This window comes from Acanthopagrus latus, chromosome 8, assembly GCF_904848185.1.
Source record: "Acanthopagrus latus isolate v.2019 chromosome 8, fAcaLat1.1, whole genome shotgun sequence".
NCBI lineage: Eukaryota > Metazoa > Chordata > Actinopteri > Spariformes > Sparidae > Acanthopagrus > Acanthopagrus latus.
The window spans coordinates 28,236,010-28,258,774 of record NC_051046.1 but is presented as its reverse complement, the minus strand read 5'-3'; the positions used below and the strand labels follow the sequence as shown (position 1 = coordinate 28,258,774).

Sequence of the window (22,765 nt, the reverse complement as noted above, 5' to 3'; positions counted from 1 at the left end):
GTTTGCTCCTCTTGTGGTGCATTGACGATAGCATGGCACAGAGTAAAGCACAGCTTTAAAATATAGAATAACATCAAACAACACATCTTTAGGCAAATTTAGTACAAGTACAATGAAATAGAGATGTAGGGTTCTATTGTTGTGTCTCGTCTTCTCGTTCTTTTTGTTCAAAAAGGAAATAATCTCAAAAAGTCCTCAAAAGCTGAGTGCGGTAATGTTTTATTTGTTGAAAACTGAAATATGGGATCCCACAGACAAAAGCCCATGAAAAAGAGACCCGAATTTTCAACCCAAAATATTCTACTTGTATTCGCTGAGATGGCCCCATGGTTTATTCAATCCTTGCTCCTTCTTTTGTTTTATGTACCAAATTCTGCTGACTCGGAAATTTCCCTGCACAAGGCTAAACGTGTGCCCACTAGGGCTGTCACTTTTTATTCGAAATTAGAATATTCGTTCGAAAGTGGAGGGAAAAGTCCCTATTCGAATGTAATGACCTGTTCGAAATCAAAATGTACAACAGACCGCTTGAAGTAATTCGCCTTGTGATCCAGCAGAGGGCGCCCTTGATTTAGTTTGACCGATAAACACGCCCGATTAACTCTTGACCTGTCAATTCAGCTAGTAGTATTATGTTGTTTGCTACGAAAATGGAGGACGCTAGCAAGCAAAGCCGTCCTGCGTGGACAATCGCGACACCAAAGCATCTGAGATGTATGTGTGTGTATGGAAGTATTTACTGTTCTACACCGTAGATGGAAAAGTAACTAACAAAGCTGTTCGTCGACTTTGTACAAAGCAGCTATCTTACTCCACAACGACAAGAAATCTGCGGACTCACCTGCTAGCTTACAACCACGTAAGCTAACGTTAGCAGTGGAGTATACAGCCTCGTCTGATGGAATACTACTCGGCACACTCAGCTTCACCGGGGGGGGATTTATTCGAATTCATTCGAATAAATTGCGTGTCATTTCAAATTCACTCTAACTTATTTTATTTTATTTTATTTTATTTTTTTTTAAGTGACAGCCCTAGTGCCCACCCACGCCAACATCCCTCTGAGCCCACTCCTCACGAGTGTTACCCTTTAAACTCCCTTTGCAGGTATTTGGCCTTGAAACTTAGCTGTACTCCCTCAGCTACTGTACTTCAGCCTTGGACTCCTGTTGAACGCCTCCCTCCCCCCAGAGTGCTGCTGCTTGATCTCTCTGTCTTCCCTTTGACACACTCCACTGCCCTACTGTCTGCATTTCTCTTAAAACAACAAAGCTGCTTTAAAAGTAATGCAAGTTTTGTATTCAGCGTTTGATTACATGATACTTTTCTTGTATCTTTGGTTATATTTTTACACTCATAGATTCTACAATTCAGTGAATCGGCTGATGAGTACGCATTCAATCAGCTGGTGCAGAATAATACATATTTCAACATCCATTATAATTTCTTCACACTTGATTACCTAGCAGAGTTTGAATTTCTCCCCCCAAACTGCATAGTGTCCCTTTAAGATATAACACATTACCAAAAAGAGAAGAAGAGAAGTACACAACAAAAAACTTTTATTTCATCAGACTCAAATATCCCCCTGTATGCCACGGTCCATTTCAGCTGTTTTACATTTTTCAGTATTAAAATGAACCAAAAAAAAAAAGAGAGATCCTTAGAAGAAAAACAGTATTAAACTGCAGTGAACAGATTACTTCAGTTAGTCAACACAAATAAATATTCTGTATAGTTTGATTACAGACTGGATGCAGAATTGTCGAGCACTTCACTGGCTGTCTGTGAGAAGAAAATGTTACAACCTCACATCCAATCTATCATAAAGAACTTACACAATTAACCCTCCCTCCTGTCTTAACCAGTTCGGTTTAAATTAATAGTTTCCTACATTTTCCAGAAGACTTTCAGAGAAAAAAAAAAGCTCTAAATATTGTCATATTTCAATAATCTTATGTCTGAGAACACAAGTTACTTACGTAAATAAATATACAATTATTTTGAAAAACTCTTGAAAGGGCTCAATGGAACTGGACTGTTGGAAAATCTGACACAAGTCCCTCAAAAAGAAAATCCACAGTCCAGCAGCATTAAACAACTTCAGCAAATTGTCCACGTGCTTGTATTGGCAACTGAGAGGGACGGGAAAGGTCTCATTTTTCACATCACAATACAATCCACTCATATATGAGCAATGAAAAGTCATTAGTACATGTAAATTGCAACAAATCGCTTCATACAGCCCCGTTAACTGGACAGATTGAAAATCTTTGAGTAAGCAAACAGGCAGGAAGAATGTGGACAGGCAAAGTTCTGCTGAGTCCTCAGGAGTAGAACTTACTGTTGTTTATCTTCTTTTCTTTTGTCCTGGGGTACACAAAAAAGACAGCAGGAATAATTAGAGACCTTCCATATTGCATGTTATCTAACCACACACTGCGAGTTGGAGGCTAACCTGTGTTTCTCACTGGTGCTGAACTCTCTCTCGAGGTGGTTGTGTTGGCGAGGGAGGGTGGAGCGCTGAATGTTGGTGTGTGTGTCATACAGGAAAGGTTCACTGCTGAGCTCAGACTGCTTTTTCTTCAGCTGGCTGGAGGATGAGTACAGCTCCTCCTCTGCTTTCTAAATGACAAGGGTCATGTGATTACCACAACAGACATATCTACATGCTGATGTGTCAAACTGCAGATAGATGTAAATCAACAGTGATGTGTGCCGTGTTTTCTCACCCCTGCTTGCAGTATACTGATGTGGACCAGCAGAGAGGCTAACTCTAAGTTTTCACTGTAGCCGTTCTTTAGGGGAACGGAGCGGTAACCTGTTGATGACAAAAAAAAAACAACAAAAAACATTCAATCAGCTCCCTGTGAACAAAAACAATAAATTCCCTGACAAACCAGCACCGATGCCTCCAGGTTTGCCATTGCAGTAATTCAGTGGGTTAATGTCACAACAATGCTATTTAAACAAGCCACACTATTTGTATCTCGCTTCTGAGCGGACATATCACTTAGTTTTTTTTTAACAGACCTTCGACAACATTAAAAGTCGACCTGATGCTCACTGTGATGAATCTGCTAGTTCAAGCAAGGTTTTTCAAGCTGATTGTTGTGAAACTAGAAGAAGAAAGTAGAAGAAATTCAAAGCAAATTCACAACACTATTGCTATCATGGGACCATGATACTATGTATACATAATACTGTGTATTCACAGTAGTTCACCAGAAGAGCAGCGATGGACAGCCTACAGAGCATTGAGTATGTCTGCTTATAAGTTAGCGTTGCTATGCTAACAGCTGATCGTTGAGGCTAACAGCTGATCGTTGAGGCTAACAGCTGATCAGCGGGGCTAACAGCTGGCCATGCTCTTGGGGCTGGATGGATGGATACATACATGGATAAAAGTATTCACACCCTGTATCAAATAAAGGAAGGGACCTTTGACATTTCTACTAACTCTTCACTGCATGGAATCTGAATCATCTCATGACAAAGAAAAGGTAAGGTAAAACTGAAAAGTGATCAAGTCGGTATAGTATACACAAATGCTATACTTATGAGTAAAGTAAAACTCTTGTTTATTAATGACTTTGACAAGAGTTTCATAGGAGCTGTGCAGTAGAGATCTGTGTGTTCCCACCTGAGCGGATGCCTTTAACAGGAAATGTGGCTTGGGCTAGGAAGTTGGGGTCTGAGAACATGTCCTCCTCATTGACCACAAATCGCAGGAAGGTGAGTTCAGGCTCGTACACACTGAAGACTATAGGCTCTGCTGGGGCTTTCCACAGCGGGTTCAGACCATTATCTCCTGCAGCAGGTACATGATCACAAACAATGTATCACTTCGCAATCAGTTTTCTGTTCTCTACATGTAACTTTGATCCTCCCCACCTCCCACATCCCCTTTCCTTACGGTAGACAACAGTCTTGAACTTCTCTTCTGTGTGTCCGCACAATTCGATCTCCACGAATGGACTGGCAATGCTGCGGCCAGGCTTAGGAAGATGACGTGCAGCAATGACCTGCAGATGACAAATACAATTGCTGTTATAAACTTTTCTCCTGAACATGCTGATTTGATTGCCACAGCTCTATATCTTACAGCTAGTGTATAGTCAGGAAATCTGGCTGCCAACGCCACTAAGCACAATCAATCCCTCTGCGAAACCTGTGCGAGCCACACAAGGTGACAGTTTGCTGAGGATGAACACACCATTAAAGGTCCCATATCATAAAAACAAGTTTTCTCTGGTCTCTACATATATAACTCCCAGAATGAGGAAAACAAGCAATTCCTGCATGGTCTCTGCAGCCCATCCACTGGTAACACAGTGCTCCTACATGTTGGTCAGAATCTGCTCCTTTCGTTACGTAAAGAAAGGAGTCATTATCATAGGCCGACCTCCTCTGCCCGGTGATAGGAGATATCTGAGAGTGGGGCGTTCATCCCGAGGTGAAGTTCAGTGAGTCCAGCGGTGAGACAGCAGTGTTTCATAATGTCGTCGCTCAAATCTAGACACGCAAATAGCTCTGTTGTTGGTTGTCAAACTCATCATAAGTGCCTATATTCTGTCCCAGCTACAGAACTACAGAAGAGACAGTGGTTGCGTTTCATATTTTAAGACAACGTGCCGGCTACGGTTCGTCTTAGCTTGTGTGTGTGTGCTAATTGCTTCACATTGGACTGCTTCAGTAACAAGGGTCAGTACAAAGCTGGCTTTGCCTCGACACTGACCATCGCAAAAGGATCAGTCCCAACCATACCGGACCCAGAAACTGCACCCAAGCCACCTAAAAATGTCGCCGCGGCTTAATAGTATTTATAGTTGCCTACAAGTATGGTGAAGTCAGCTGGAAATCGGCTAACTAGTTAGCTCCGCTTCGGAAGCGAGTTTAATGTTAATAATACTATAATGGAGCTTGGCTGTCACGGTAAAAAGTCTGGAAACGTGTGCAGACTGGAGACAGAGACGATGCGAACCATGTCCAAGAGTTTGGAAAATCTCCGCGTGCCATAGCAATACATATATACATCCACCGTAAACATTAACACATGCTACCGCTAACGCAAGGGGCTTCCTCTCCCTGAGAGTGACGTAGCAGGCAGGGCTCTCCAAGTAGGCGTTGACAGACGGAGCTCATTAGCATTTAAATGTGCAGCACAGAAACAGACTGCTCTGTATAGAGCTCTGTAGAGCAGCTTTTAGACAGCTGAATTTCAGGACCACGGATGGGTTTGTGGCAATACATATCGAATACAGATCTGTTGGACCTCTGACAGCTGTGTGAAATTGATGAAAAACAGTATAATATGGGACCTTTAAAGGGATATTCCGGTGTAAATTTAATCCATGGTCTAACACACCGTGACACAAAGTAGGACCCCCCCTCGAGAGATAAAGTTTGCATACTGCTAGCTTTTGTAGTTTTAGCATCCTCAGAAACGACCGCACAACAATACACTGCAGTAAATGGGTCCACGTATTAATCACCATCAAAAAGCCACAAATAATGCTCAGAACAGCACCAAACTTCAGCAACATTAGAAACAGTCCCAGTACATATTTCAAGGCATCAAACATTTGATATCGTTGCCGGCTTTGTCGGAAAAGATAAACAAAACTCACCTCTCCAGCTGCAGGCTCGTTGTGGGGAAGCCCTGTGAGTCGATTACCGAGTGCAGTAGAGTTCCGCAGCTCAGTGAATGTCATTACTGCGGAGGCTTCTCAGGTGGTGAGTTTTGTATGTATATGTGCTGGGACCTTGTTTCTAATGTTGCTGAAGTTTGGTGCTGTTCTGAGCATTATTTGTGGCTTTTTGATGGTGATTTATACTTGGACCCATTTGCTGTCCGGTCGTTTCTGAGGATGCTAAAACTCGGTAAGCTAGTGGTCTGCGAACTTTATCTCTCGAGGGGGGGTCCTACTCTGTGTCAAGGTGTGTTAGAACATGGATTATACTTACTTTTATACTTAATGGAATATCCCTTTAAACAACCACCATTGCTAATGAAAATCTATCTGAAGAGACTCAGGTGCAAATGTTCTCCTAAAGGTTATAGCAACTGGTGACCAACTGAAACGCATTGTTACCTAGAGTAACAGAGATTTCTGTGAGTTTGAACACTGTTGGAAAGATTTGCACTAAAGTACTTACACAATTCAACAAATGTATAACACAGGTCTAGTTGATTGTAAACATTTTAGTGCAGAAATCATATTAAATCTTATACTGTATCTTTAAATGTGTGTGTTGTATGTGCATACATACCCGAATCTTAATGTTGTACTTGACCTTCTTTTTCTCCTGAGGGTCAAAGCTATCATATCGCATTAGCTCCGGTTGTAGCACATAACCTGTACATCCATTCAGACTGAAGAGGGCGCTGTTCAACTGGGTGTATTTATCTGGGTAAACACATACACATTGTAGAAATCTAAGTGAAATTCATTTCGTAAGATGGAATGATAGGCATAAAGACTGGTTCCGATAGCTGCTCTGCCTCTTTGTCTTGCCCTACATCAATTTGTGACGAGTAGCGTGAAGATAGTCCTGACTTATAATATGTATGTGGTACATGAGCAAGACATTTAGATATTGGTGAAGGAATGTAAAATCCAAATTCTCATCTAGGACAGACAGTAAACACCAGTGAGATCAAGAAAATACAAGTTGCTGTCGGACAACATGTAATAAAATCGTTTACATTTTCCCAGTAAGGTTAGCACAGCGAAGCCAGTGTGACCAAGTCATAGAACGCAGTGTCGAGGTTAGACATGGGGCTAATGTGACCAATTCCTAATAAATGGAAATGGATGGACAGACATAAGAATTGGTGGACCCCTAAAATGTTTCACTACAGTTGTACTTTCTGAGAGCTCAGCCCAGATAAACTACTGTACCTGCAGTCTGGTAGTTGAGAGCCACCATGTGACAGCCAACGGCCCATAGTGGGTAAGGGTCGTAGTTGGAGGACTCCACACGCTGACCTTTTGGGTAAATCCGACTCAGGGCTTTGCGGTTGTACTGTAGGAAGTCTTTGGTGCGGCTCTTTCCTGGAATCTTGTTCTCCACAAAGGAGCGGACCTCTTTGTAGCTGTAGCTGTCTGGAGAGAAAGAACAGAACAGCTGATCAGCTGATAACGTTTTCAGGACTCAGTTACCAAAAGACGAATAAATTGAACTGAAGCTGTGGTTACTTTCTGGTTATATTGAATATCGGTAGCTTAACATGTTCTCAGTTTATGACTAGCTGGTGATGATATACTTCACTTTCCATGCTTGCTAATGTGATGTAGCTTAGTGAGATGCTTGGTTTGTTTATTGGGGGGTCAAGCATGCTGTCAGTGATAACAATGTGCCAGGTAGTTGTTAGCTGGTTGTTAGCTGGCTGCATGCTGATAGCTGACAAAAGTAGCTACAGATGGAAGTTTGAGGAAACTGAAACACTGTCTCTGTCATGGGTGCGCCTCAACAAAACAACAGGTATTGTGAGGGTTCCACCTGCTGATCCTTTAGACTTGCCAGCAAGTTTACACTCACACACAGATTCATATTGAAGCCATTTCTTTCCTTTGAAAACAATGGTTCCAGAAAAATGACTGATGCATTGCTAATTAGTGGGTATTTGGAAGACTATCGTAAACAGTAAGAGGTGATAGTGGCTCAACTACAGACCAGGCCATGCTATTCAAATAATATTGTCTATCAAGCTAGTGGTGTCAGTAGTTTAGCCTAAGAAGATACAATGTATATGCAGATAGAGGGGATAGAAGAGCCAGTAATTGGTAAGCACAGACTGTTTTTTGGGAAAAAGACGATAGTTAAGTTGTTCAGCTAAGCCTTCTAATGATATGGTAGAACAAAATGATTTGTGTATATATTATAATTAGAAGTTGATATTTCAAAGTTGGTGCTCTTGACTTCTAATAAGAATGCATCCCAGTTCATCTGTTCAAGAAAATTTAGAAGCCCAAAGCATGACAATGTTCCATTTGTGCACCACCATACTGCTGTGATGTTGTGTGTTTAAATCAGTAAAGTCAGGCTTATTGGATCTCAGTTTCTGCTTGGACTGTTCAGTTGAATGACCCTTTTGTACAACTTTTCACTGTTGGGGGTCAGGTATTTTTGCAAGTTCCGGGTACAATAGAATGCAGCTTGTAACAAATGCACTAAAAATCATAATCACCTGAAAAAAATGAATAAATAAATAAATAAATGTGGTGGTGTGAATGACAATATGTAAAACTGCATTTCCAAATCTAGACTGGTGTAACACAGGAAGCTGTCTAGTTTATAGATCTTTCCCTTTGATCACATCCTGTCTGTGGTTTAAGAACAGTGAAGGCAGAGCGAAGGGGCCTCAGTTCAAATATTTAGTTGTAGGAGGTGCAGCCCTACAATGCATGACAGAGGCATTTACATGAAGTACTTACAAATTTACCAACATAATGCAAACAGGTATACATGTGTGCACATTCGTTTGAGACCCCCACATTTACTGCACTTCCAGGATGCAGGATTATTTGTGCACTGTAAAATGTTACCAGGATTTCACAATAAATTATTATATTACCACTTTACAGGCTTGAACTGTAATAATCACAATACTGTAATTTAGAATTTACTGTGAAATCAGTGCAGACACAGTAAATTACTGTGAAAAACTGATTCCAGGATTTAACATCATTTTACTTTTTATTTCACAGTAAAATACTGTATTAAAACCATCCTCTGTTATAACACAACAAATTACTGTAAAACTTGAATTGCATTGCGGGATCAAGAAGAGTCTGTTAAGTCATTTCAAAGCTGTTTTTCTCCGCTAAGAGTGTAGTGTGTGTCAGTTATTCAACCAAGAATATGCCGTGTTTTCACCGCGAATTAGTGTGAAAGCCAAAGTTAAAGTAAGTTAACGTTAGCCTCCAGCTGCAGCAACTAAGTCATTTTTCTCCATGAAGCTTTGCTTTGATCCACCACTGAATATCTCATCAAACTAACAAATGACATTTGAATCAAATTAAGCTTATGGTCATGAATCACTACAAAGTTGCTATAGTTGATATAACTTTTACCTCAACAATTCAGCAGCAATCCTTAAAGTATATTTATGTCTTTATGAACTGTATTTTAAGGTCTTTATCTTACAATGGAAGCCAATTCCAGGTTGATGGTAATAAATAAATAAATAAATAAATAAATAAATAAATAAATAAATAAATAAAAGTATATGGGAAGTCTGAAAGTTACAGGAGTTGAGCAAATGTGTTGTTGTTTTGTTCTCAGGATTTATTGACAGCATGCAATCCATCAAAAGGGATATTTGTGAGTTATTTGTGAGTAATTTAGCTGATAATAATTGTATACAAATATGTTTTAATTAATTTTAATTATTTTTTTCTTTTTCTCTCATTCCAGCCAACATCCTGCATTCTGCATTTTGTCAGTCATTTGGTGAACAATGTGTGAGCATGTGTCTGAGACTGTTTTTCAGTTTATTCACACAAAGTTGCACAGTAACACTCCCTATTATCACTATCAATGTGGTGTACCTGACTATACTCAGATGTACCGGAAAGCCACTATTCCGAAAACACATCTTTGTCGTCAGCCTGCCTGGCCGGCAATGGTATACAAACTTCCGGGTCAGATGGTAGGAGACGCCAGCAGCAGTTCAAACAGCAGTGGCAGATTAAACAAGACCATCACCAGGGGACAGAAGAGATATGGTCATGGTAGTGGTGGACCAAATGCTGGAAAATGATCCCAACCCAACCAGAGCAATGTGTCAGAGCATCGCCCGGAGCATTGTAAGGGACTATCTGCAAACTTTTGCCAATGTCACAAAAAAAGGATATATTATTGGAGACGACTGTCACTCTCTTCCTCAGCAAATTAAAACGAGAGTAGAATATAAAAATAGAAAAAACGCTCTTATTATGTAGTTTGTTCGTATTGTACATGTTCAGAGTTGTAAATTGTTTATACTACATTGTTTATACTGTATATGTTTAAAAGTGACGTGTTGTAAATTGTAGGGCTGGGTATCGATGAACATTCATGTTTATGTTCAGAGACAGCTCTAGTAAATTGTTGAATTTAATAGTTTTATAATTATTAAAAAGTTAAAATGAGTATTGTCTTTGTTTTTTTTTGTTCTTGCTTTGACTTTTGAGTTAGCAAATCCAAAGCATGTTTGTGTGGTAAAATCACAGTTAAAAGTTAAGTCAAATTTGAAATATTTTACAGTATTATTTAGCAACATACTGCTAAATTGCAGTAATTGGCAACTGTGAAATTACAGTTTACAGCTGTAGTTGCATTGAATTTTACTGTGAAATATTTACAGTGTATTATTGTGAAACATGTGCAGTACATTACTGTGAAATATTCATAATAAATTACTGTAAAATTACTATGAAAATAATGCAACTAGTAGCCAGTAATTTACTGTGAAAAATTTTACAGTGTGTTTCCTAGAGTCTCCAAAAGTAGAATGGGAGGCAGAGCCTTCAGCAATTAAGCTCCTCTCCTTTGGAACCATCTTCCAGTCTAGGTTGGGGAGGCAGACATCTATCAAAGTTTAAGAGTAGACTTAAAACTTTCCTTTGTGATAAATTCTATAGTTAGAGTGTGTACAGACCCTTTGCAATGCTGCTATAGACTTCTACTCCATATTACAGACATTATTACAAATATTAATCAAGATGCTGCAACTATATTTCCAAATGTTGTACAGCTTAAAAACCTTTTTAACATATTTCAATGGACTGCTCAGGTAAAAAGACAACTAACAGGGCACCCAGTGTGGTTTGGCATGGGAAGGCAGCCAAGAACACGCCCTTGGCCGCAGGCCCCACCAATCCCCATCCCTCTTGATGTTCAGCACACTACAAGAAAATCTCTGTCACTGTCGCTGACACGTCATTATATCCTAACTATATGTTCAGTGATTGTCCAGTGTTAATGGGTTCACATTGTGTTTTTCTTGTGGTTGATTTGTAAAAACAAACAGCCAGCTGCAGAGCTGTCATGGAGTTCTAAGGGCTGTCTTGTGGATTTACGTTATCCAGGTGCCGTATTTTGCTTGATTGTTTGATATTCATACATAATTTGAACTCTGCTAATTCCAGTGTAACTATCCTAATTGTGACTCTAATGTACTAAATCTAAATATTCTCGTGGTGTTTAGGGTTAGGGAGTGTGGTTGAATTACAAATCTTAAATTCAGATTCTGACCTAAGATACATGTTCAAAGATAAAACCAAGTTAAGCAATGATTTATAATCTAATTTAACAAATTAAAGCCTTATCATTAATCGTACAGACAGAATACTACACTTAATGGAACATATATGATTCTAGAGAAATGCTAAGCCAGACTGCTTAAAAACACATTTAGAGTACAGACTGTTTGTGTGAAATGTTGAAGCATATTTCTAATCTGAAGTGCTGGGAAAGTTTGTACCTTAGGCCCTTGTCATACTATCGTGCTGCTTGTGTTCACAGGTCAGTGTGTTCATAATCTTCATTTGCATTTGTTTACCAAAGCGGTCCTTCTCCTTGCTGCGGGGCTGACAGTAGACGACCAGGTCAGACATCTCCATGGCAACCTCTGCCTTCTTCTCTACTTCCTCCTGCTGTCTGATCTGAGATTGTACAAAAAAACAGCCACTTCCTGTTAGCAAAGTGATACTGACAGACCACCGGTAAAACACCCCTTTGTGATGATACAGTTTTGACTGCTGTGGTTAGCTCTTACACCACCACATCTGTTATGATAAGCATTTAGATACTAACCTCTTGTTCCCTGTTATACTGCTTGCTCATCTCTCTCTGAGTAATGTCCCATCCCACCTGGTACCATTCAAACAACTCCACCAGAGAGTCTGCTGCCAGATCAAACTGCAGACTGTCCTGCTCCATGTCCTGCAGGGTCAATACATGGGGCTTCCCATTTTTCCCATTCTTCACTAGAGACAGGGAGGGTGGAAAAGAGACACAGTCAGGGCAAAGTTTCAGTATTTTTTAGACATGGCATTCAAATTCCATTCTAAAGTTTTGATTATGTTGCTTGACCTTTACAGATTAAACCATTGGAATCCATATTTAGGATAAAAGCATGTGCAGTGCACTTAAGGCAAATGCCCAATTCTTCAATGAAGGAATACCATTGCATTTAAACCAAAAATAATAGAATTATTGCCCTGGTGGGTATAGTGTTCTCCAAATGGATTTAAACATAGTCTGTTATACAGTGTGTAAGACTGTCAATGTCCTCCCCTTGAGGATCACAAAGTTCTTCCCACATTGTCTCTGGTGTGCCAAGTGACATACTGGGTGAAAGGGGGCAGAGTAGAGAATGCATGATTAAAGCCCCAGAAAAGAGAATGCATGTATGTTATGTATGGATGTGCATGACATTACTTCCTGAAACAAGTCACACCGAAGTCACACTGGAAGGGTAGACAAAATGGGAACTTATTTCAGAAAAAGACTTTGTATGGTGGTAGACTAAACTAATGAAATACAAGACCCTGAAAATACGTAATTATGAAGCCTACACAGCAAACAGTCGTATTAGTGACTTCATCTCGATCGCCAAAACCCATAACCTAGACGTTGTAGAATTGGTCAGGTATACTGGCTTGCTCACAATTTCGATATGACCAGATTGATGATGATTTTCATCTTTTGTAGTACCTTTTCTTAGCTGTCTGGCTATAAAACCTTGACTATTTAATCATATCACTGCTAATATGTTGCCCTTCTATCAGTTTATCTGCTGTGAACGTGAAGGAGATAACTTCTGTGGAGTTGTTAATGTCTTGAGAATGCCAATGATTTGCAGCACATTTCTTGCAAGTCTGTTCTTTTGCCAGCTACCGTGAGAAGAGAATAGACCATATATGCTGTCAAAGTTCATATGTACATTGGTGCATATTGTATCATTGTATCAATATTTAAAAGGACTGGTGTTGGTTGCTAAATGTTCTGTTTAATGGCACGGCACTGCACAAATGTTATGTTAAAGGGTGGTCATGCTAATCACTAAGCTAAATTCTAAGTTTGGTCAGCAGAGCTGTGAAACATTAAAGGAGTATCTACTCTGTTGACATTATTTACTGATGTTTTAGTGAGGTTGACACACTGTAATGCTTGTGGTATAACTACATGTGACTGATTTTGGTTGTAAAATGTTAAAGGGATAGTCCGGTGTAAGTTTAATCCATAGTCTGACACACCTTGACACCAAGTACGACCCCCCCTCGAGAGATAAAGTTTGCAGACCACTATCTTACATAGTTTTAGCATTCTCAGAAACGGCCGCACATCAACAATACACTGCAGTAAATGGGTCCACGTATTAATCACCATCAAAAAGCCACAAATAATACTCAGAACAGCACCAAACTTCAGCAACATTAGAAACAGGGTCCCAGCACATATTTCAAGGCATCAAACATTTGATATCGTTGCCGGCTTTGTTGGAAAAGATAGACAAAACTCACCTCTCCAGCTGCAGGCTCGTTGTGGGGAAGCCCTGTGAGTCGATTACCGAGTGCAGTAGAGTTCCGCAGCTCAGTGAATATCATTACTGCGGGACTCTACTGCACTCAGTAATCGACTCACAGGGCTTCCCCACAACAAGGAGGCTTCTCGGGTGGTGAGTTTTGTTTTTTTGTGATAAAACATTAATTGTTGTGGTATATGTCAATTTATTTCATTGTACTGGAAGTATAGCCTTAGATTTTAATTTTACAATGTAAGATACACATATAAAGAAGTTAATGAGATATCATGTTAGAATTAGAACTAGGACGGGATAACAATTCATTTTGAAATACAAGATTTACTGACAAACTTAGTGATGGTGAGCCCAGTCCAGCCCAGCAAGATTGTGGATGATTGTGGATTCTGTGTGGCCTACCATAGGATCTACCCACAGAGGACATCGGATTTGCTCAATTCATTCATTCTGATCCCGTCATCCTATGATTCCTCATTGAACACATTTCAGCACACCAAGAAGTGAACTCCTGGATCTCTCTAAACTCCTACTTGAAAGGAACAACAGAGTTTGAGAGACTTTATTTCTTCATTTTTGTTTGTTATTTATGAAGAGCTCTCTTTTGTTATCTTTCATACAAACTGCAGCACCGCGAATGTTTTCTGTTGCTGGAAAGCAATATAATTTTCAACTGTTCAACACAATACCCACTTCCTTCTGTTTAAGGTATATTACTCCTGCAGGACCTAGATAGATGTTAGTGCCCCTTTCCCCCACCCAGTTAGGACTAGAGGTACTACATTTTGTCTACATTTGACCTCAGGGCTATTACAAGCATGCATCAGACACTAAAACAACTCACAGTTTTGGATGTTGCACTTGGAGATGTCCACAACACCTTTACAGAGTTCACCCAATGGGTTGTCTTCCATTTCCTGTTTTAAAACATACACAGGGATTACTTCCAGTCAATCTCTATGCTGACAAACCTCCAGTTAAACTGTGACCTCAACTATAATCTTCACCTGGTCTTTAGTCTCGGGTTTTGTGTTGTTGGACACTTCCTCTACATAGTTAGACGGGAAGAACAGCTGCACTTTCCCACCGTGGTCACCTTTCCACCTGTAAAAAGAAGGCAGAACAATGAACAGTCCTGTTTGTTCTGCGATGAGCATGCATGAGGCAGTGTCATAAAGTGAATAATACCTAAGAATTTGCAAAGACTCATTACCCATCATTAATCTAGCCTGTTACTGCCTGTTAGTGTGTGTGTGTGTGTGTGTGTGTGTGTGTGTGTGTGTGTGTGTGTGTGTCTGTGTGTGTGTGTGTGAACTAACCATCCATCGTTCTCCTTTGATACATTGTGTATCCAAGCTCCTTTACTGAAGCTGAGCTCATCTGGCCTTTTAGCTTGGTAGCTATATATAGCCCTAACTGTACTTTGAGGCTGAAGGAGACAGAAACAAAAATGAATGTACTTCATCAAAGAAAGCTGAACAAAATAACAGTCAAACAAAGCTGAAGGAGTATTGTGCATACACACCAGTGAGGGTTCAATCTCATTGGGTTCCACATATGTCTTCACCTCATACAGAGAGGCACAGCCCTTCCCCTGTGAACACAATCCACTGTTTGATACCAGTCAGAGCAAACAACATGTTATTCGGTTTAAAAAACATGTAATACTGATATTTGCCTTAAATGTCCAATTGCAGGACTAAAACACAGAGCAAAATACAAGTTTAGACTTAAAGAAAAATATATAAAAATAAAAATCAGTTTCTTTCAATTGGAAACAATTAAAAATCTGGTGATTGACTAACTTTGAATCTAGTGGCCTTAGAAGTTGACAGCTTTCGCCAAGAGAGAAATGTTTATTAATTGGATTATGGTGAAGTTTGGTTCAGCCATTCAAGCCTCCCTTGATGATTTGTAAAAATGCTTTTGATCATTACTTTTCCTTTAGAGCCATCATAAGGCCAAAACTTCTGTTTGTGTAACACTGATTTATGAACAAATACCTAAATAACGTCTTACATTCCCATAATTTCTTGTCTCCACAAGACTGCTTAGGATATCTTAGATAAATGGTGAAATGTCTTCAGCTTTACAATCTGTCGATTACTTTCATTTGCTCTGACTGTACATTCAAATGTCTTACTTACTTACAATTACTATATGCTGCTACTTTGACAAGACCTTTTGTGGTTTTTGCATATATCCTACAGAAACTCACCATGCTGAAGCGGTCCACCAGCTCCGGGGTGACTGGGTAACGGAGCTTGATCTTGCGATAAAGTGGCTTCTTCTTAAAGTAGTTGACCAGCTCCACCAGGCTCTCAAACTCTGTTGTGGTGCCCAACAGGTACATGCTGCCTTCCTTCTGGATCCGGCAGTGTTTCACCTTACCATCACCTCTGAAAGACAATGAACTTGATAACTAAAAAAGATAATACAAATAAAACATCAAACAGGAGAAGAGAAATAAAGTCGTAGTTGTAACTGAACCTGAATGTGATGGCGAAGGAGTCTGGTTCTCCTTCCCTCTGTCGGATGAGGAAGGCTCCGTCTCTGGGAATCCTCAGCAGGTAATCCTCTGCCTGACCTCTGCTCAGGTTACTGTAGAACCACCTGCACAACACACACAAGGACAGCTACATTATTAGTTTGCATGTGTGTGAGTGTGTATGTATATGTGTGTGTGAAGATTGCGATCAGCATTCAAGAAGTACAACAGCAAAGTGTTAAATCACATATCAGTTTAATGATCTTTATCAAGTGTATCCAGTTCCCTAAGATGTATCAGACTAATGATGGTTCATATTTAACAAACCCTTCATGTATATGTGGGTTGGGCTGTGGTACAGCATCGGTGAGACGCAGCTCAAAGTCTTGGCAGCGCAGCGGAGTTTCTCTGTAGTGCTGGATCAGGGAGTACACACTGGGAAAGTGCAGGTTTGGTGTCAGGTAGTAGTAAGTGTGTGTCCCCTCTGAACCCGAGCGAATACGACAGTGCTGGACCCTCCCACTGCGCCTGAAATACAGATGTGTTTAAAGATGCAAACAGTTGCTTCAGATTTATCATATAATGTGTTAAACCCAAAAGCAAAAGAAACTGAAACATTCTACAAATTGGACTTTCTACATTTAAGCTCCTGGCCAAGGTCATGTTTATTCACTTCACTGGCTAGGTGTTGGATATGGTTTGGGAATTAAAATATTTCAAATTGTCACTTTATATGTCAAATTGGAATAGTAAAGTGAGTTAACACATGACAACAGGATGGTGTATTGGGTACATAGGTTGTTCCCCACATAGGAATAGGTTGCATCCAAAATGGTCATCTTATCTTTCACATCCCACTGGCTTATCATAATACCATACATGAACCAGGTGGATAGAAGAAAATACTTTAACTGTGTCCCATTCTATATCCACACTGATTATGCTAGGTCATAACATGGCTCCTCCAAATATGGCTGGGAAATGTTACAGTCTTTTGACTAAAGCGATCTTTTTTTGAGGAAAAAAAAAAAAATCATTCTCTGTGGATCATCTCATTTGAAGAAGACACATGTTTTCAGCCACAGCCTTTGGAAGAACCTGCCACCTGTAATGATACTGTTCATTACACATTCCTCAAGGTTTGGTTGGGATGGGCATGAGATCAAGACATAGGATGTAGTACCAGAAAGAGAGAGTGAAGTCTGTGACATAGGTGTCACTTTCTCTGACCAAGAACGTGCCATCTCTTCCTCCAGTCTCTGCACAGTAATCATGGATGAGTCGCTCAGCCATCACCCTGCCCTCCTTCATACGACCGTGAAACCATGGCTCTGAAGTGTGCAGGTCCTGGTACTGATAATGACAAAAACAACCATTTTCACATATTAAAGACATTTCTTTAGGACAAACTAACTATCATTTGCCTAATTTACATACTGTAATTTATGTTAGCACTTTTCATATGTGCATGTGTGTTCTCAGCAGCAGTAGCCCTAAAATGCAGGATCAGCTTTTTAATAATAACAAATCAGTCATGATCATATAAGAAAGTGACCTCAGACAAATGGTACTATAGATATCCTATGGAGTTTTCATGTAAACCAAAAGAGTTATGTTAACATTCAGTGTTTCTCATCAAAATGCATTGTGAGTGTCCAGATTAAGACCTAACAGAGACTGGATGTATGAAATCAGATTTGTTGGACTACTATGGCACCAGCACTGTTTACATCCATGTTTGCTGGCTTGCACTGTTCTTCTTCCATTCCTTTTGCTGATGCTTTGCTGTGTTTTTTGGGACCACGTGTCGATAAGTGGAATGGCTCGCACTTCTAACCTTTGATCCAATAAAAGATCTTAACTTCTTCACTTTTTGCAGTTGTGTTGCAATGATTTCCATGATTTGATTGTAAAAATTCTGGATATTTTACAGTAAACCGCATATTGCAGATTGATTTTAAACTGAAAACAATGTAATAAAATTCAACAGCAAATTTACTCTCTCTCTTTTACCTTCCTGGGATCTTCTTCCTCCTGCTCATACTCTTCTGCATAGTACAACTTGTCATCAGAGATCACACAGTAGTGCTTGTTCCATTGCTGAGAAGGGGAAAAGAATATTTACATGTTAAGTTCACATGCAAACAAGCTGCTCAGACATGGAACTTTTCAGAGCAACATGCAAATGTTTTAATATTGAAAATTCCTCACTGAAATTTAAATATAGATTTTCTCCACATCCACAAAGGAATTCCCACAGTTACACAATATTCATATGAAGTATAACTTTCATAACTTTCTTATTTCACATTGATAATGAGTTCATTTCTACAAGCAGGTATCTGTATATGAATGCAAAACATTTAGGCAAGGCACAAGTTTTAGATGTAGTAAGCATTTTGTTTTCTGTTTTTGGTTGGAATAATTGACCAATCAAGTTTGAGCAGGCTTCAGTGGCATGCAGGTAAATGGTCCGTTCCCAGACTTTTAATGAGGTATTTAAAAACTGTATCTGTGGAGTGCCCATTAGCTCAGTTGGTAGAGCAGGTATTCCATGTGCAGAGGCATTGTCCTTGCTGCAGCAGCCCGGGGTTTGCGTCTTTCGGTGATGATTTTTCTCTGCAGGAGGTATAAGACTCCACCAGACTATGAGAACCTTCCTATTCTCTGGCAGCAGAGCCTTACTGCACTGCACTGCACAAACACTCAATTGTAAAAACAGTTTCAGCACATGTAATATCAAATGCTCCACTAATCATTTTGGTAATGTTGCTTTTGACCAGTCAACATTAAATTGGTAAATACATATTCTTGGCGTTATATGAGTCTTTGGTGCCTTGCTGACCCATCTACCAGTACCTGGTCCACAGGGTCCCAGATCTCCAGGTCTCCCTGTTTTTGCCCCTTCCTGAAGTCTTTACTGGTTCCCGCTCCTTCGACACTGAGCTTCTTGTGCTGCACATGGATAACAAGGAAAGGACAGTCATAGGCATTAGTAAGGACAACACACACACATACACACCCATCCACCCACACACACACACACACACACACACTCTCAGCACCTTGAGTATGATCTTGCCCTTCAGCTGTGTCGGTGAAGGAAGCTGCTCAGCCATGTGCTCCACAGGTTCAGACAGCAGTTTGTCTCCAAACACCTCTTTGAAGATACGTGCCATCTGACGCTGCTGATCTAAAGGACAATGCTCCTCTATGGATAGGATCACTGGGAAACTGAGGCAGATAAACAGATTTATCAAGATGTGCCAAGAGAAGGGAGCCAAAAAAAAACACAGAAACTATTACATTTTGAATAGTTAACATCAAATTGAGACATAAACAATACCATGATGGAGTTAGGTCACATAAAATAATTATGCTAAAAGAACACAAGATGTGTGTGTGTGTGTGTGTGTGTGTGTGTGTGTGTGTGTGTGTGTGTGTCAAAGTGTTTTTTTATTTTTTTATTCTTACTCTGATGTGACAAATGCATGTTCATTTATAGCTTTGACCACATCCTCAAACTTGATCTTGGTTGTCCTGGTCCAGCCGTGGTAGATGATTGGCTCCCCGGGCCCCTCCCAGCAATCCACTAGAAAGATGCAGCACCGCACAGAACACATACACAAAATGGCTTAAATTAAGACCAATTAAGTTCATTTAACAGCTAAATGTGAAAGATCCATGCTATATATGTAGTGCAGTGGAGCGGTTATATACTGACATTCAACACAGCGGCACCCCAGACGCAGACAGCGTACATAAGCCTCTGTGGAAGACTCACTACGAAGCTGATCACCTGTCAGGTAGCTGTTGAGGAACACACAAAACAGGAGACATGGTAAATCATATTTATTTGACAAAACTGAAATCGTGGACATGTTTATTTCCTCTGCTGCAGACGCCTGCACTGACAAAATAAATGGTCTCATTTTAGTATAATAGTATGAAGACTGAAATGTCTCCGGAAAACTCTTTTTTTCTACTTTGTGTCCATTTTATACATCTAGTTGCTGTTTATAACCTTGTGAAAACTCAATCAAAACTTGGTTGTGAAAAAAAAAAAAAATGTAAGTCACAACACTATTACTCAAACTATCAAGAAACCCTGTGCAGATCCGAATGATCTGAACAACTTTCGTCCCATCTCAAACTTGCCGTTTATCTCCAAAATACTTGAAAGAACTGTTGCAGCTCAACTAACCACTCATCTGTCTCACTACAACCTCTTTGAACAATTTCAGTCTGGCTTTCGTCCCCTTCACAGCACTGAAACAGCCCTGGTGAAAATCACAAATGACCTCTTTATGGCATCTGACTCTGGCTTACTCTACATCCTGGTTCTCTTCAGCCTCAGCGCAGCCTTCAATACTGTCTCTCATCACATCCTCATGGACAGGCTAACCTCCATTGGAATCATTGACATCCCTCTGGCTTGGCTGAAATCCTATCTCGCTGGTCGCACACAATTTGTCCAACTCAAGAACCTAAGATCCTGCTCTTATCCATTCTCCAATGCTGTTCCCCAGGGCTCTGTCCATGGCCCCCTCCGGTTCACTATTTACCTTCTGCCCCTTGGACACATCCTCAGGAAATTTTATATCCAATTCCACTGCTATGCTGATGATACCCAGCTTTATATCTCCACCAAGCCTACTTCCACTCTACCACCCACAGCTCTATCCAGCCGCCTACTGGAGTGACAAAACCCTCCATGTCCATCGACAAATCCACTGTCCCACCATCACCCCAGGTAAGGAGCCTGGGTGTCATCCTGGATGGCACCTTAACCTTCAGTGCCCACGTTAATAATGTTAACCGCTCTGCATACTTCCATCTACGCCACATCAACTGCCTCCGTCCCTCACTCGCACCAGCCTGAACTGATATTCTCGTAAACACCCTGATTACATCTCGTCTGGACTACTGTAATTCTCTCCTCCATGGTCTTCCTTGGAAATCACTCCATAAACTCCAACTGGTCCAGAAAGCAGCTGCCCGTATCATCACCAGAACTCTCTGTGCTGAACACATCACTCCAGCCCTGCAGCAACTGCATTGGCTTCCTATCAAATCCCTCATTGATTTCAAGATTCTGCTCCTCACTTTCAAGATCCTTCATAAACTGGCACCATCATATCTCGGTGAACTGATCCATATCCACATACCCATACAAATCAAGTAATCAAATTCTTGCCTATTCTCTATTCCACTCTATTGCACTATTCTCACCCCTGAAGCTCAACCCTGCCTAACCCGGCCCGGTTGACTTCCTGTGTGGTGAGGACTGCAGAGTCTGAATTCTCCTGTTTTTGTTGTAATGTTGTTGTTATGTGCGGACCTGCAAACTCCTCAGAGTAAAAAAGATGACAGAGTGGGGGAGGGGGAGCATTTTTCTACTTGGCAGCAAGCTGGCAATTTGGCTGTCCTTTTTGCGGCAGGTCCGCGGATTTAGGCAGAGGGCGATAAATTGGTGGTTTGTTTTGGTCCACCAATTCGCCACCTCGGAGGGTACACTTTTTTCCAACTCCACTGCGATCTCAATCCGAGACGTCGATATGCCGGAAATTGCGTGTGATGGGCGGAGGTGTCGATGACCTGCACTGTTGTGCGACCCACAGCCGGTGAGTTTTAAAAACAGGAAACGGCTGATCACAGCAGTCAGTCCATCACTTCATCCGCAGATGTCGAGATGAGCAACTGGACAGCTGCTGAGATCCAGGAGATGCAGCGTCTCCTCGGTCTCTGTAGCTGTCATCATTGTCCGCTTCTTGTTGTGATGACAAGCTACTAAACGGTCGCTGCTTTCAAATTAAAACCCCTCGCTAAGAACGCAGTTCTAAACTCCAGTGGGATGCAATGTACAGCTCTTATTTTGAAGACAAATACATTGTCTTTCTGACAGAGAATGCACTGTACTTTGCCTTCAGCCTCCAGTCAGTGCCCTCACCTCAGCATCATCCACAAGTGAAATGCATAAAATTCATCATCATTATTATTATTATTATTATTATTGTTATTATTATTATTATTATTACTACTATCATTACACACCAGATTCTAAATTGATCATTGATCATTCATTTCTTCAAAGTGAAGAGCCCCCCCACATGGCCATGGTTTAAAAACACTGGCAGAGCTGATATGGAAACACGGTGGGCAGTGCCTGCTCAGGCCTATGAGAGCTGACCAGTAAGAGCACGCAGGGTTTTTTCAGGAGAGGGGCCTTAAAGACACAGACACTAAAACAGAGCAATCAGACAGAGAGTGGATAGAGGTGTTGCAGCAATGGCCAATACGAGAAAAATAATGCTTTTTTAAACATTAAAGCATTAAAATAACATTTCTAAGTAGACATACAGAATAAAAGTATGGAGCTGAAAATGAACATAATGTTTATATGATTTGCTTTGATTTAGTCCATATAAAACATGTATAGTTCTATCATTACTTGTATAGTGTGTGTGGAGTCATACTGACGTGTTGTGAGAGGAGCTGATCCAGTAATGGGACAAAGGGTTGTTCATGTCCAGGTTGCTGATCTCTGAGAATTTCTCATCCCACACAGAGTTCTCTTTGGAAAACAGGAAACTGAGGAACTACAAGTGGAGAAAGGGTTCACATTTAACAACACAGTCCCTCATTACTTCTGTGATTTCTTCAAGTAATGATAATACTTCATAAAACAAACAGCAAAGCTTTTAGTAATATTTCAATAAAATATATAACACATTGAACTACAT

General features: G+C 40.5%; 1 protein-coding gene and 1 long non-coding RNA gene across 3 annotated transcripts in view; one reads left to right on the top strand and one right to left on the bottom strand.

Moving 5' to 3' along the window:
* Nucleotides 1-19: 19 nt before the first annotated feature.
* Nucleotides 20-984, top strand: LOC119024796. Its single transcript, XR_005076604.1, has 2 exons — nt 20-714; nt 803-984. It is a non-coding gene; the product is annotated as an uncharacterized LOC119024796 (long non-coding RNA).
* Nucleotides 985-1,545: 561 nt separating this feature from the next.
* The window catches only part of plcg2 (phospholipase C, gamma 2), a 35,781-nt gene continuing 14,561 nt past the window's right edge, over nt 1,546-22,765 (bottom strand). For both annotated transcript variants that reach the window (XM_037107895.1, XM_037107896.1), the window contains 23 exons: nt 22,503-22,621; nt 19,747-19,832; nt 19,497-19,614; nt 19,088-19,256; nt 18,882-18,977; nt 18,036-18,122; nt 17,206-17,375; nt 16,350-16,550; nt 16,025-16,147; nt 15,753-15,933; nt 15,060-15,128; nt 14,854-14,963; nt 14,542-14,638; nt 14,379-14,451; nt 11,806-11,978; nt 11,552-11,654; nt 6,906-7,109; nt 6,274-6,410; nt 3,917-4,025; nt 3,644-3,811; nt 2,733-2,821; nt 2,459-2,625; nt 1,546-2,370 (listed from right to left, as the gene is read on the bottom strand). In XM_037107895.1, the coding sequence (XP_036963790.1) occupies nt 2,328-2,370; nt 2,459-2,625; nt 2,733-2,821; nt 3,644-3,811; nt 3,917-4,025; nt 6,274-6,410; nt 6,906-7,109; nt 11,552-11,654; nt 11,806-11,978; nt 14,379-14,451; nt 14,542-14,638; nt 14,854-14,963; nt 15,060-15,128; nt 15,753-15,933; nt 16,025-16,147; nt 16,350-16,550; nt 17,206-17,375; nt 18,036-18,122; nt 18,882-18,977; nt 19,088-19,256; nt 19,497-19,614; nt 19,747-19,832; nt 22,503-22,621 (2,892 nt within the window). In that variant the 3' untranslated portion in view covers nt 1,546-2,327. The remainder of the gene's footprint in view (nt 2,371-2,458; nt 2,626-2,732; nt 2,822-3,643; nt 3,812-3,916; nt 4,026-6,273; nt 6,411-6,905; nt 7,110-11,551; nt 11,655-11,805; nt 11,979-14,378; nt 14,452-14,541; nt 14,639-14,853; nt 14,964-15,059; nt 15,129-15,752; nt 15,934-16,024; nt 16,148-16,349; nt 16,551-17,205; nt 17,376-18,035; nt 18,123-18,881; nt 18,978-19,087; nt 19,257-19,496; nt 19,615-19,746; nt 19,833-22,502; nt 22,622-22,765) is intronic.